The sequence below is a fragment of the Peromyscus californicus genome, unplaced genomic scaffold, assembly GCF_007827085.1.
Source record: "Peromyscus californicus insignis strain IS unplaced genomic scaffold, ASM782708v3 Scaffold_8__1_contigs__length_139910024, whole genome shotgun sequence".
Classification (NCBI taxonomy): Eukaryota; Metazoa; Chordata; class Mammalia; order Rodentia; family Cricetidae; genus Peromyscus; species Peromyscus californicus.
The window spans coordinates 90,025,791-90,040,145 of NW_026294606.1; the positions used below are offsets into that span (position 1 = coordinate 90,025,791).

General features: G+C 47.2%; 1 protein-coding gene and 1 pseudogene across 3 annotated transcripts; one reads left to right on the top strand and one right to left on the bottom strand.

Moving 5' to 3' along the window:
* Positions 1–7,617: 7,617 nt before the first annotated feature.
* On the bottom strand, positions 7,618–14,327 carry LOC128103031 (cytochrome c oxidase subunit 4 isoform 1, mitochondrial). 3 transcript variants are annotated; one of them, XM_052727091.1, is made up of 5 exons: positions 14,213–14,327; positions 13,157–13,230; positions 9,195–9,362; positions 8,535–8,666; positions 7,618–7,846 (listed from the first exon to the last, which is right to left on the bottom strand). In XM_052727091.1, exons 2-5 carry the CDS (start codon positions 13,227–13,229, stop codon positions 7,710–7,712), a joined length of 510 nt encoding a protein of 169 aa, XP_052583051.1. In that variant the 5' UTR covers position 13,230; positions 14,213–14,327; the 3' UTR covers positions 7,618–7,709. The 3 variants fall into 3 exon arrangements, with proteins under 3 accessions (XP_052583051.1, XP_052583052.1, XP_052583053.1); XM_052727092.1 differs by having other exon boundaries at positions 14,183–14,297; XM_052727093.1 differs by lacking the exon at positions 14,213–14,327 and adding an exon at positions 13,326–13,475.
* LOC128103035 (cysteine-rich protein 1-like) lies at positions 9,369–13,150 on the top strand (annotated as a pseudogene).
* Positions 14,328–14,355: the final 28 nt, after the last annotated feature.

Sequence of the window (14,355 nt, forward strand, 5' to 3'; positions counted from 1 at the left end):
GTTTGGGGAGACCTTTCACTGTCTGTACAAACCATCCATTTTGGAGAGCAAGTAACCAATGACCAATGGATATTCTCTCTCTCTCTCTCTCTCTCTCTCTCTCTCTCTCTCTCTCTCTCTCTCTCCCTCCCTCCCTCCCTCCCTCCCTCCTCCTCTCTATGTCTTTCTCTCTCTGTCTCTCTCTCCCTCCTTGTCTCTCTGTCTCTCTCTGTCTCTCTGACAGGGTTTCTCTGTGTAGCCCTAGCTGTCTTGGAACTCACTCTGTAGACCAGGCTGGCCTCGAACTCACAGAGTTTGCCTGCCTCTGCCTCCCAAGGGCTGGGATTAAAGGCGTGTGTCACCACTGCCCAGCCCCATAAAATTCTTAAAGAAATCTGCACTCTCTTTCCCCAAGGTCTCACCTTGGTCATGCCTAGATCAGCCTGACAAAGGCATGTTAGGAAAGGAATGGGATCCAGAACATTCATCCCAAAGCAAGGTGCTGCCCACAGCCTGCTCTAGCTCAGCAGGCAGCTGAGGGAGACCCTTAGGTCTTTGAGTCTGACTGCTTTCATGGTTGACTCATGGAGAAAGGGAGGCAAAAGGCCAAAAAAAGATGAAGTCATTTCAAAAGCCCCTCGGAGATGCGCCCATCCCTAGAGATTGGATGTGTTCACTTACTCTATAAGCATTTACTAAGTACCTGCTGTTTGCCAGGCACTTTATGTACCAGGTGCTCCAACAAAACCAACCTGGGAAAGGTATGTCTGAGTTGGGCCCCAGACGGGTCAGTCTTGGCTCAGATTTCTGATGCCCAGGTCTACACTAATTGCTTAGGTCTCAGAGTGCCCTCTGCTGCCCAGAGTTGAGAACACAGTGCATGAAAATAGTACTTTCCAAGATGTGGTAGGTGCCAAACTTGGGAGCTGGGGACATTGAGATGCCTGGAAGCAGACAGCCCCTTTCAAAGGCATCTGAACCCCTTCTCTGGGACCAGAGTTGTGTCTCAGGAATGACAAAAAATATAAGCATGCACCGGCAAGATGGCTCCTCAAGTAAAGGCGCTGGTTGCCAAACCTGATGACCCGAGTTTGACCCCTAGGACCCGCAGGGTAGGAGAGAACAGATACCCACAAGCTGTCTTCTGACTGCTACACACTCACCATAACACATATGCACCCACCTCACACATACAGAACACACACTAAACAAGTCATTTTTAAAGGTTTTTGTTTTGTTTTGTTGTTTTGTTTTTTAGACAGGATATAGTCCTGGCTGCCCTGGAAGTACGTAGAACAGGCTGGCCTCTCTCGAGTACTGGGATTAAAAGCAGATACCACCACAACCCAGTCTAAAGATTTATTTTTAAATTATGTGTTTCTGGGAGCTATGAGTATAGGAGCACACACGCCTGCAGAGTCCAGAAGAGAGTATCAGATCCCCTGGAGCTAGAATTACAGGCAATTATGAACCACCTGACGTGTGCTGGGAACCAAACTCAGGTCCTCTGGAAGAGCAGCACATTCCTAACCTCTAATCCATCTCTCCAGCTCCTTGTTTTTAAGAACAAGCACAAAGCCTGGAGCTATAGCTCAGTGGCCCAATACTTGCTCAGAGGCCCCAGGTTCAATCAGTAGCCCTCCTATTTACAAATGATAAATGAGCCAAGAAAGAAATCAGAGAAACATCACCCTTTACAATAGCCACAAATAATATAAAATACCTTGAGGTAACTCTAAGCAAGTGAAGGACCTGTATGACAAGAACTTTAAGTCCCTGAAGAAAGAAATTGAAGAAGATATCAGAAAATGGAAAGATCTCCCATGCTCATGGATAGGTAGGATTAACATAGTAAAAATGGCAATCTTACCAAAAGCAATCTACAGATTCAATGCAATCCCCATCAAAATCCCAACACAATTCTTCACAGACCTGGAAAGAATAATATTCAACTTCATTTGGAAAAACAGAAAACCCAGGATAGCTAAAAGAATCCTGTACAACAAAGCCACCTCTGGAGGCATCACGATCCCTGACTTCAAGCCCTACTATAGAGCTATAGTAATAAAAACAGCTTGGTATTGGCATAAAAATCGGCATGTAGACCAATGGAATTGAATTGAAGACCCTGACATTAACTCACACACCTATGAACATCTGATTTTTTACAAAAAAGCCCAAAACTATACAATGGAAAAAAGAAAGCATCTTCAACAAATGGTGCTGGCATAACTGGACATCAACATGTAGAAGACTGCAAATAGATCTGTATCTATCGCCATGCACAAAACTCAAGTCCAAGTGGATCAAAGACCTCAATATAAAACTAGCTACACTGAACCTGATAGAAGAGAAAGTAGGAAGTAATCTTGAACACATTGGCACAGGAGCCCACTTCCTAAATATAACACCAGTAGCCCAGACACTAAGAGCAACAATTAATAAATGGGACCTCCTGAAACTGAGAAGCTTCTATAAGGCAAAGGACACAGTAAATAAGACAAAATGACAGCCTAAAGAATGGGAAAAGATTTTCACCAACCCCATATCTGACAGAGGGCTGATCTCCAAAATATATAAAGAACTGAAGAAACTAGACATCAAAGTAACAAACAATCCAATTTAAAAATGGGCTATAGAGCTAAACGGACAATTCTCAAAGGAAGAATTTCAAATGTCCAAAAGACATTTAAGGAATTGCTCAGCATCCTTAGTCATCAGGGAGATGCAAATCAAAATGACTCTGAGATACCATCTTACACCTGTCAGAATGGCTAAGCTCAAAAGCACTGAAGACAGCTTATGTTGGAGAGGATGTGGAGCAAGGGGAACATTCCTCCACTGTTGGTGGGAGTGCAAACTTGTACAGCCACTTTGGAAATCAGTGTGGCCGTTTCTCAGAAAATTGGGAATCTATCTTCTCAAGACCCAGCTATACCACTCTTGGGCATATACCCAAAGAATGCTCAATCATACCACAGGGACACATGCTCAACTATGTTCATAGCAGCATTATTCATAATAGCCAGAACCTGGAAACAACGTAGATGCCCCTCAACTGAAGAATGGATTAAGAAAATGTGGTACATACACACAATGGAGTACTACTCAGCAGAGAAAAACAATGGCATCATGAAATTTGCAGGCAAATGGAACTAGAAAATATCACCCTGAGTGAGGTAACCCACACTCAGAAGGATAAACATGGTATGTACCCACTCATAAGTGGATACTAGATGTAAAGCAAAGGATAACCAGACTGCAAACCACAGCTCCAGGGAGGCTAGCTAACAAGGAAGACCCAAAGACGGATGCATGGATTGCCCTGGGAAGGGGAAATAGAGCTTTTCTCCAATGACTGATGGAAGCAGATGCAGAAATCCATAGCCAAACACCAGGCAGAGCTCCAGGAGTCCAGTCAAAGAGAGAAAAGAGGGATTCTATGAGCAAGTGCATCAGGATCATAATGGGGAAACCTGCAGAGACAACCAAACCAAACTAGTATAACTCATGAAAGTTGGATCAATGGCTGTGGAGCCTGCACTCTGCATGGCGAAACAATTGTGTAGCTTGATCTGCTTGGGGGCCCCCTGGTGGTAGAAATTTTTGGAGCCCCCTACCTATGATTGGACACCTGGTGCAGCCTTGAGGCAGGGGGAAAGGCTTGGACTTGCCTTTACTGGAGGTGCCTCCCCATGGGAGGCCTTGCCTTCTTGTCGGGGGTAGTGAGAAGTAGGTTGGGAGGGGGAGCCTGGGGGGTGGGAAGAGGGAAGAAGGGGATCTTTGACTGGTGTGTAAAATGAATGAAAAATTTTTCTTAATAAAAAGAACAAGCACAAAGCCTGGAGCTATAGCTCAGTGGCCCAATACTTGCTCAGAGGCCCCAGGTTCAAGGCCTGGTATTGCCCAAAGAAGACTTAGAACACACTTCTTATTGTGACCCTCCCTTTTAGACTTGGAGAGCACCTTATAGTGGGATCCAGGACTCCCTGACCCCAGGCCTCTGAAAGCCTCACAGGAGGTCCAAGGTAACTCCCCAACTGCCTGTGCTCAGCAGTGACCCCTTCTCAGATGCTGGTAGCAATGTAAAGTGGCACCCAGTTAGAAAGCAAAGAATAAGTGTGAAAGTACAATGTGACCAGCAGCCCCACTGCAGCTGGCCTCCCTCAGAAACAAAGGTGCCACACCTGGATGCACCGGAAGGCTGACAAGCTGCAGTCACAATGGAACAGGTGCAGAGCCACCATCTGGCCAGTGGCCACCATCTGGCCAGTGGCCACCATCTGGCCAGTGGCCACCATCTGGCCAGTGGCATGCAGCACACACAGGCTAAATGCACTGGAGTAAAACTGAATGCAGTAGAGCTGGGCATGGTACATACCTGCAATCCCAACACTTGAGGGGCTAAAGCGCAAGGATTGCCATGAGTCCCTGGCCAGCATACATAAACCATCTTGGAAAAAAAGGACATTTCCCAGCAGCTTCAGCAGAAGGGTGGGGGGTAGAGACCAGTCCTGAACCTGGGGTAGGGTCAGTTGGCACTCAGGGGCTTCCACATCCTACAGAAGTTTCAATTGAAGCAATGGGCCCAGGGTAGAGACCGGGTTTGACTCTTTTAGGTCCACATGGACAAGAGAAGTTCCAGGTCTTTCTGTGGCTTTGGCAGAAGTTGCAGACCCAGAGTGTGAGAATTCTTCACAGGGAGCCTGTACACCCAGGCAGAAGGCCCACGTTGACACTGGAGGAAAGCCTGAGATAGAGCCCTCAGTCTTAAGCACCAGTCCCTGTCGGGAGCCATACAAGGGAAACAAGAGGCAGCTTCGAGGTTTGGCAGTCAGCAAAGCTTCCTCAGATGAGCAAGCCTTGGAGAGGCCGACCCAGGGACTCCATGTCCTGAGGCCCTCAGCTGTTATTTGAGCATAGATCTGCCTACTGCCCTCACAGTCACCATGTCCCTCATGATCTGAGTTGTAAGAAAACTCTAGAGGCTTCTAGCCCCTCACTGGGCAGTGTCACTGGTACTTAACAATAGTAGTGACTGACTTTTCCAGGCATTGCTGCTGCAGATTAATGATTCAACCACCACCCTTAGAATTTAGACATGTAGATCGTTAGGTTAAGAGGTTTTTGTTAATGGCTTTGAGGTGGAAAACCTTGGGGAACAATTTAAAGTTTAAAACAATGGCAGCCTGGCTATTGCTGGCTGATGTACCTTTCTTGCTAGTATAGGTTGGTGATCAAAGGCAATGATTAATTCCTTGTACCCATTTCTGCCCTCAGCTTCCTAATATGATTTAATAAAAAAAACTGTTGAGCGGGTGTATACCCTGAGGATTTAGAGATGACTGTTTTTCATATATAAAAGTTCAGATTTGTCCCAGCACTCGGGAGGCAGAGGCAGGCGGATCTCTGTGAGTTCGAGGCCAGCCTGGTCTCCAAAGCGAGTTCCAGGAAAGGTGCAAAACTACACAGAGAAACCCTGTCTCGAAAAAACAAAAAAACAAAAAGTTCAGATTTGTGGGTTTTTTTTTTATAAGATTACATTTTGAGATAATTACCTTTTAAGATAGTAAAATGATTGATCCTTTGTAACCGCAAAATGCTGCCTGCCAGTAAAAACTGGCTGAGAAAAGTCCCTTCCTTGCTTACACCTTGTTAATCTACAACAGGTTGCTTGGTCATGAATGTATGTGGGTTCTTGGGGATAATTTGTTTTTCACCTGTTTAATTATGTAAGTGATATGGGGAACATGCCACTTTTTACTGTAATTCATTGTAATCATCCACTTAAAAAATATAACATAACTACACTGTAATTTTTATACTGCATGAAAGATTTTGCTGGGCTATTCAAGCTGTAAGTTCAAAATAAAGACCAGAGAATATAATGGTAGAAAAACAGATCAGAGACAGAACTGAGTAGAACAAAGAACAGAATGAAGAACTAAGCTTTGACCCTCAGAAAAGTCCTCCTGTATCTGTCTGTCTGTCCAGTAGTTCATCTGCTCTGCATCTCCTCTTCAGTTTCTCTGACCTCAAGGTTCGCCATTCATCAGCACCCTAGGTGAGATCCTGTCATGCTGGAGGGTGAGTGTGTGTGTTTTTCCCTTTTCCGCCAGTCCCAGAGAACTAAGTTTTACTCCCTCAGATAGAAAAGTCAATTGAGTGATTAGTCCACCATCTCTGAGGCTCCCCTTCAATTCCTGAGCTGCTGAGGGCTGGTGCCTACAGCAGCAAGTCCCAGAGAAGTGCACCTCCACATGGACTTAGACCTCCACTGAACACTACAATCGCCACTGGGACCTGAATTTAAGTAATAAAAAATACAAAAGAAAAAATGCAACCAGAAAACTATTATCAGGTGCTTAAGTTTCAGTGAAAAACCAAGACCTGTCTCCTCCACAATCACTAATCCTACAATAAGGCTCCCAATGAGAACCTAGAAGAAGTAAACAATCTAAAAGAATGACTCTGTGTATGTCCAAACTAAAGACATGAATGTGCTCTCAGGAAACAAAAAAGAGACAAATGTAATAAGGATGTCAACCCAAGATATAAAAACACAATTCAACAAAGGCTAGAGTTGCTGAAGAAAATCCAAATTGAAACGATGTTGAAAATGAAAATCTTGGGCTGGAGAGATGGCTCAGCCATTAATAAAGGCTAGGTTCACAACCAAAAATGTAAGAGTTCAGTTCCCAGCACCCACAGCTGTCCTTCCAGCTACTAAAAAGAAAAAAAAAAAAAAAAAGAAAGAAAGAAAAAAGTAAAGAAAATGAAAATCTCAATAAGCCAAATGAAAACAAGGATGTTTTTCTAGAGCAGCATAAAGAAACTACAAGCAGGACCATGATTCCGGGTTAGCTCACTTCATGAGGTCCAGAAGCCCAGACCCCTCTCCTCAGACTTCTTAGGCCCACCTCTTGACAATGCCTATTCTCACCACCAATCCAAACAGGAGGCCCCAGGGACACAGCCACCCCTTATCTGCAGACTACTCTTTGAGGATCTCTTCCATTCTGGACAGGATCTCTGGTGCTTACATGGGACAAGATAGCAGGGTGTGTTCCCCAAGTGTTTGCCAGGGGCCAGGAGGGTGCTCATGAAGCCATTGCTCACCAAGATCCAGCTGTGCTGCCATCTTATAACAAAGGTTGGAACACAGGGCCTCCAGCACACTGGGCAGCTATCACACCCCAGTTCTATCACCACAATTTGGTTTTGTCAGGATCCCTGTAACCCTGGCTGGCCTCTAACTCACAAGAGATCCACCTGCCTCTGCCTCCTGAGTGCTGGGATTAAAGGTGTGTGCCACCACTGCCTGGCAGTTTCAATTTTTATATACTCTCCCTCAAGACCCCTACTCAAAACATATTTACCCATCACAGTGGGCAGAAGTACTTGTCATGCAAGCCTGGTGACCTGAACTTGATCCCCAGAACCACATCAAAATGGAGAGAGAACCAACTCCAACGTTGTTTTCTGTCCTCTGTACATGCATCCTGACAACATACACTTCATACACAGTAATACAACTAGCAAAAAAAACTTAACTCTCTTTACTCCACTATGAGAAACCTAGCATCTCAATTCAGATACTTTCATTTAATGATTATCAAAGAATGAAACACACAGACATCACGTAAACAGGTCATTTATTAGCATGGACCTTTGGACACAGCGGCTTCTAGCATGCCGAGTGAGGGGAGGGAGCTGGCAAGCAGCAGGTCTCACTTCTTCCACTCATTCTTGTTGTAGTCCCACTTGGCAGAGAAGCCCAGAATGGGGTTGGTCTTCATGTCCAGCATCCGCTTGGTCTGCATGGCCACCCAGTCACGATCAAAGGTATGAGGGATAGGGCCATACACTGTGGTGCAAAATGATTAGGTGAGGCAGGGTGTCCTGCTTCGACGACACAGCTCAAGCCAAGCCACCTGCCTCCCAACCCCACTCACACACAGGCTTTTATCCAGGGCACTGATAATTCCTATCTCAGAACCATCCCTTGCTTGTGAAAGGTCAGTAGGGAAGTCATTAGGTATGTAGCTGGGCATCTTCCTTCCAGCTGCCAGTGGCAGCCTCTGCAGGCTGGCCCAGCACGCAGCCAGGGGGTGCCACTCAGAGAGCTGGCACCTGTTACTAATCTGCAACCATTTTACTAGGGTGGGCCTGCCCAGAATGCAACACGACCTGACCCAGAAAGAATTCATGTTGGAGAGCAGGCAAGCCCAATAATGTCCAAATAGTATGGAAAAGGCTTAAGGTGCCCAGACTCCAGATGTTCAGGTACAGCCAAGCCATGCAGCAAATGGGACCCTCCTAGCTCACAACACTATGGTTTATTAAGCAGATCCAGTGCTACTCAACATGGCATGCTGTACAAAGCAAACCTACCTTGCCCTGCCACAAGGATGGCTGGCCATGCAAAAGGCAAGCTCTAGCTTATAACTGTTCCCTTGATTACAGTTTCTCTAGCCATTCTGGGCCTGGAGGCCATGTGAGGCCCTCAAAGCACCAAAGCTGTCCTGGACCACTCCTTCTCCCTCTCCACTTACCATAGCGCTTCTCCCAAATCAGAATGAGGGAAGTGAAGCCGATGAAGAACATGGCCAGGCCCACAACTGTCTTCCATTCATTGGTGCCCCTGTTCATCTCAGCAAAGCTCTCATTAAACTGGATGCGGTACACTGAACAGAAATATATATATGCAAGGTAAAGAACTTGCAAAGGACTCAACCCCTTTCCCAAGACAACCCATCCCAGGGACAGCACAGGCTAGGCCAGGACACACAAGTGTGCACAAACCTGCCCTCCCACACATACAGGAGAGAAAACGCAGAGCTGACTGCATGCAAAGATCTCTGGATGTGAGGTCAGCCTGGCTCTTCTGTGCTGCTTTCACACCACATGGTGCATATTTAACTGATCTTTCAGCAAAGCTGCACTGAGCATGTGTGCGAGACGCTGTAATCTCCATGCTCTGTTCCTCACTAGGGCTAAGCCAGCAGCATCTACAGGAATGCCCAGAAACTCAGGAAGGAAATCTGCTCTAGCACAAGTAATTCATTCTCTCATTCTCTCTCTCTCTCTCTCTCTCTCTCTCTCTCTCTCTCTCTCTCTCTCTCTCACACACACACACACACACACACACACACACACACACACACACACCCCTAAACACACTACTGAGTTTTTGTGCACACTCTGATACTCACATTGGACTTTCTCATCCCTGGACAGACTGCTCCAGTCTGCCTTCTCCTTCTCCTTCAGAGCCTTCTGGCTAGCAGACAGCAGCCTGACATGGGCCACATCAGGCAAGGGATAGTCACGCCGATCGACATAAATAGGGAGAGAATAGTCTTCACTCTTCACAACACTCCCTAAAACACAGTGGATAAAGCTGAAAATGCCTGCAGGTAGGAATCCAGGCAGACGGGTGATAGCAGTCAACAGTTAAATGGAAGCCCCTGATCTAACCAAACCCTCAGGTTCACAGTCACCAGAAGTGGGACCAGGGCTGAGGGTTATTTGCTGGACAGGCAACCGGACTAAACGAAGTCCCAACTGCAAGGACTCATGTTCAGAACATGAAACTCAAAAAGGGAAAGGTGGCTGCTGCAGGGTACAGTGATGGGCCACTGAGACTCCCAGAGGCCAACTCAGAAACTGTTGACCTCACACAGAAGCTATCAATCACGGAGCCACCTACTCATTTGTTTATTAAGGACTGTTCACCTACTGTTCACCAAGGCTGGCTCTATACATATGGGATTGTCAGTAAACAACTGAGCACTCCTACCTACCCCCATGGGCTCACATTCTATAAGTGAGAAACAGGCAAGACATAACATATGGGGCCACATGCTAGGAATACCCATGTGGCAGGAGGCAGATCCTGAACATGCCAGGAGGTGGCCCTGGGAACTCCAAGGGAAGAATGATGTGCTCAAAAAGCAGAGCCAGATCAGTTCGGTTCTGCTTTCCTTCGAATGTACACTAACTCCACACTCAAGGACAGGCAAGTCCAAACTGAGCCATGGAAAGAGCCAGAGCTGAGTGGGGGCTCTTGCTGTTCCACTGACATATGAGTATGCACGTGGGCGTCACACAGGACACACCAGGACAAAGCTCAGGCCACAGGAAACCAAGTCGGATTGCCCACCCCCCTCCCCCCAGGGTTTCCTATAGCTAAAAGCTCTAACTCTGCCCCACCGGTCCATAGGGACAAAGCCTTGCAGAAATGCTTTGCCCCCATAAGCTCAGCCCATGGATAAATCTCTCAAGTCATGTTGGTAAAGAACACTATGCCTTAAGCAAGGCTGTGATCCTTCCAGGTGTTTATTTGGTGCACAAATGATGAGTAAGTCTCCCTTCTTCTGTTCAACCTCATCCCAACAGAAGCTGAACCAAAACAGACAGAATTACTTTTCCATTTTAACTTTTAGCATCCCATAAAGCTAGGCATGACAGCACATGCCTATAATCTAAGCACAGGCATGCTGAGGCAGGAGGATCTCAAGTTCAAGACCTGACTGAACTACACAGGGAAACACTGTCTCAAAACACAGGGGAAAAGGATCAGAAAAAGAATGTTGGCTACTGAACATTCTTACCAAGTTCAACACACACCCCTCCCCACCCCTATTTCTCCAGGCATAAAACACTTAAGATTACAGGTTATTCAAGTAGATGTAAACTGGAATGAGAATGTTCTAGAACCAATCAACCATGGTGATAATAGAACATACCAACGACTGTACTAAAACAATGATAAGTGTGCAATTTAAGTGAATCACTGTATTGTGTGGATTACAGCTCAGCTATTAGATTGCTATAAACTCTCTTGGTCTTAGAACACACTAGCCATAAAACGGCATATTCTAGACCAAGCTTGGTTAATTTATTTTCTAGTACACTTCAGAGCTTTGTGCTTGTCCTTGGGATCAGAGGAAAGCAAAGGCTCACAAGCCAAACACTCTTCTTTTGAAAGGGGCAGGGGACCCAGAGCCCACAGCCCACTTCCTCCTAGCTGCAGCCACTTGTGCAGGACCAAGTTCCACCATGCCCAAGTGTTCCAAGTGTGACAAGGAGGTGTACTTTGCTGAGTGAATGACCTCACTAGGTAAATATTGGCATCATCCCCACCTAAAGCGTGAGAAATGTGCAAAGACACTGACCTCTGAGGCTACGCCAAGCATGAAGGCAAGCCCTACCACAACCATCCCTGCTACTCAGTCATGTTTGGGCCTAAAGGCTGTGGGTGAGGTAGAGCTGACAGACTTCCTTTCAAGTAGACCCAGGCTGTGGAAACCCTCCCGGCCTGCCTAGGCACATGCCAGGCCTTACCCTTGGACATTAGCAGTTCTCAGTGGCCCTTCATGCCCCTAATAAACCTGAATCTTTGGGGGGAAATTGAAAAACAACAATAAGGGGGCTGGAGAGGTGGCTCAGTGCTTAAGAGCACTGGCAGCTCTTCCAGAGGTCCTGAGTTCAATTCCCAGCACCCACATGGTGGCTCACAACCATCCGTAATGAGATCTAGTACCCTCTTCTGGCCTGCAGGCATATATACAGGCAGAACATTGTATACATAATAAGTAAATAAATCTTTAAAAAAAAAAAAAAAACAATAAAAGGGAGACAAAAGCAAAGACTTTGCATTCACTAAGGTCACTTCTGTTCTCAACCAAGATGAGTTTTAACCCAGCTTGTCAGACCTGTTAGGTCTCAGCTCCCTTCCATGTTACACTATTAATATCTCAACTGACCACAGTGCCCCAGTGGAGTTCCACAGTACCCTAATCCTGTAAGCATGTGTTACCCATTGAGGACTCCTGGGACTTATTAGAGACACCAGAGATTTCAGTTCTTCATTTGCTGGCCAGACTAATCAAAAATGACAGCCAAGCCAAACTGGAAACTGGTCCGTCACTGATGTCTATGCTTGGAGATGGAGCATGTCTTTCCGTGTGCGTTAATAAAGGGAGGGGCTTTCCTTTCCCAAACACCTTTCGATAACAATGTCTCAACCTGCCCCCCTGGGGAGTGGGCAGACACAGAACACCATCACTACTGCAAGATGGCTTTACTGACACACCCACACTGTAAGGCAGCTGCAAGAAGAACGCATGTTGGTGTCTGGGCCTTGCTCTCCATCTTCGCATCTACAACCCAAGTCTCACACTTTAGACTGCTAGCCCTTCAGCAGCAAGACCTCTCTTCTCAAAGCCTTTCCTGAGTGCTAGCCAGGCTAAACAGTCCACTTCTGGGACTATCACTGTCTTAACACTGCTTTCACCTTAGGAGCCCACTCCACACTGCAAGCTCCCCGGAGAAGGTCCACCTCTCACATTTATTCTCAGTACCTGACACTGGTACAAAGAACATGCTTCATAAATGCAAAGCTAAAATGGTGACAAGCCAGGCTCAGAACTAAAAATTGTGTGTCTGTACATTCCAGGTGAGAAAGCAGATTCCTAGACTTCAGGAGCCAGTCCATGATTGAAATGAAATTCAAATACAGTTCAGACCCAAGCCCACCACCCTTTGCTTCCATTGTTTTTGTGACGTCAACAGGAGGGGGCTTAGTTAAGTTTAGAGCAGGAAAAAGATTCAAGTCAAACATGGAGAAGCTCTCTAGAAGAGGCAGTACTTTACAGGTATAGTAGTGTATCTTTAACCCAGCACTCAGAAGGCAGAGGTAGGAACCCTGTGAGTTCAAGGCCAGCTAGAGCTACATAGTAAGACAGGGAAGAAGGGAGGGAGGGAGGGAGGGAGGGAAGGAGGAAAGGAGGAAGGGGACTAGAAAAAAAATATGAGGGAAATAACAGCAAGCAAAGACCCAGACTAATAGGATTCATCCATGCTCAGACAAATGCCCTGCTCAAATTCTTATCTCTCCCTAAAATCCCTACAAGGTCAAACTGCATCTTTGTTTAAAACCCCAACACAGGGTCTTAGACATAGGAGCAAAATGACATTAAGTTGGCCTATTTGAAAGTAAAAGTCCTTAGCCATGCATGGTGGTGCACGCCTTTAATCCCAGCACTTGGGAGGCAGAGGCATGAGTTTGAGGCCAGCCTGGGCTACACAGAAATCCTGTCTTGAAAAACAAAAACAAACAAACAAAAGGACAGACAGAAAGAAAAGAAAGCAAAAATCTCACTTCACTTACCATGTGCTCGAACACACACTGAAGTGGAAATGGCTCTTTTGCCAATTAGGCTAAGCGCCCTAGTAGCCAACATTCTGAAAGACAAAAATACACACTTCTAACAATGAGAGAAAACACCTTTTAGTGTTTCTTCTTGCCACAGAGCATTCAGGAGGTATATGCAACTCACTCCTCCAACGTTAGATGATTTTTTTTGTTGTTATGATTTCGTCAGATGTTTAAGGCATAGGCTGGCCTGCAGCTTGCACTCTATCTTCCTCTACTCCGTTAGAGCTAGCATTACAGGCCAGCAGCATGTGCCCAGGATCCGTTTTTATAACTGATGCCAATGCATGAAGTAATGCAAGATGGGGTGGTTTTTACAAAGCGTCCTGGTATCAAACCAAGGGCTGTAATATACACAGCTCAATTAATAGAAAACTCGGCTTCTTAAAAAAAACAACTGGGGGGAGGGGGAAGACAATTAGAAAGAAAAATTACTAAAATGGCTAGAACTCGGCAGAGCACGGTGCAGCCACGAGCTGTTCCTCGCTCTGGTGGTGGTATCACCGCCTGCGACTGGGTTTTACTTAAAAAAACGACGTGCGCGGACTACGAAGGGCAAGCGGAGGAGGCCTTCCAGGCCCTGGCCCGCTTCCCGTCCCTGCGGCCCACGGGCGACCAGAATGACCCCTGTCACCCGCCCCAGCGACCCGAGCTCCACGCCTCACTTCAGCACAACCCCTCGAGATACGCTCCCCAGGAACGAACGTCCGAGCCTGAAAAAAACACCGCCCGGGGCGGCAGAAACCGTAGCGTGACGTCAGGGCTTAGCTCGCTGCGCCTCGGGCCTGGCGGAGCGGGAGAGCCTGATGCGGGCCAGGCCGGAGACGAACAGCCAGTGGGGACCCAGGACAACAGATCCGCCGGGGAAGCGGGCGCGCCAAGGTCACGGAGCGGCTCAAAACCCGGGCCCGGAGGCGCCCGAGTGTCACCGCACCCGCCCGGGCGCTCCAGCTCCTCGGCCCCCGGCCACGCCGCCCTCACCCGCTGTCAAAGGCCGACACCCGCTGTCACCTGCCACCGCTGCCCTAGCGACCGCCGCGATCGCCCTCTACACCCCGGCTGCTCGCGACCGGAAGAGTAGGGCCAGCACCGGAAGGGCAAGACGGTGCCGCGGAGCACCACGGGATCGAGGAAGCCCCGCCCACACTCGTCGG

Coding starts and splice junctions, on each gene's coding strand:
- LOC128103031 (XM_052727091.1), bottom strand. CDS start 13,229: ATGTTGGCTACTAGGGCGCTTAGCCTAATTGGCAAAAGAGCCATTTCC. Junction 9,363..13,156: donor AGTGTGTGTTCGAGCACATG/GTAAGTGAAGTG, acceptor ACTGTGTTTTAG/GGAGTGTTGTGAAGAGTGAA. Junction 7,847..8,534: donor GATTTGGGAGAAGCGCTATG/GTAAGTGGAGAG, acceptor TTTGCACCACAG/TGTATGGCCCTATCCCTCAT.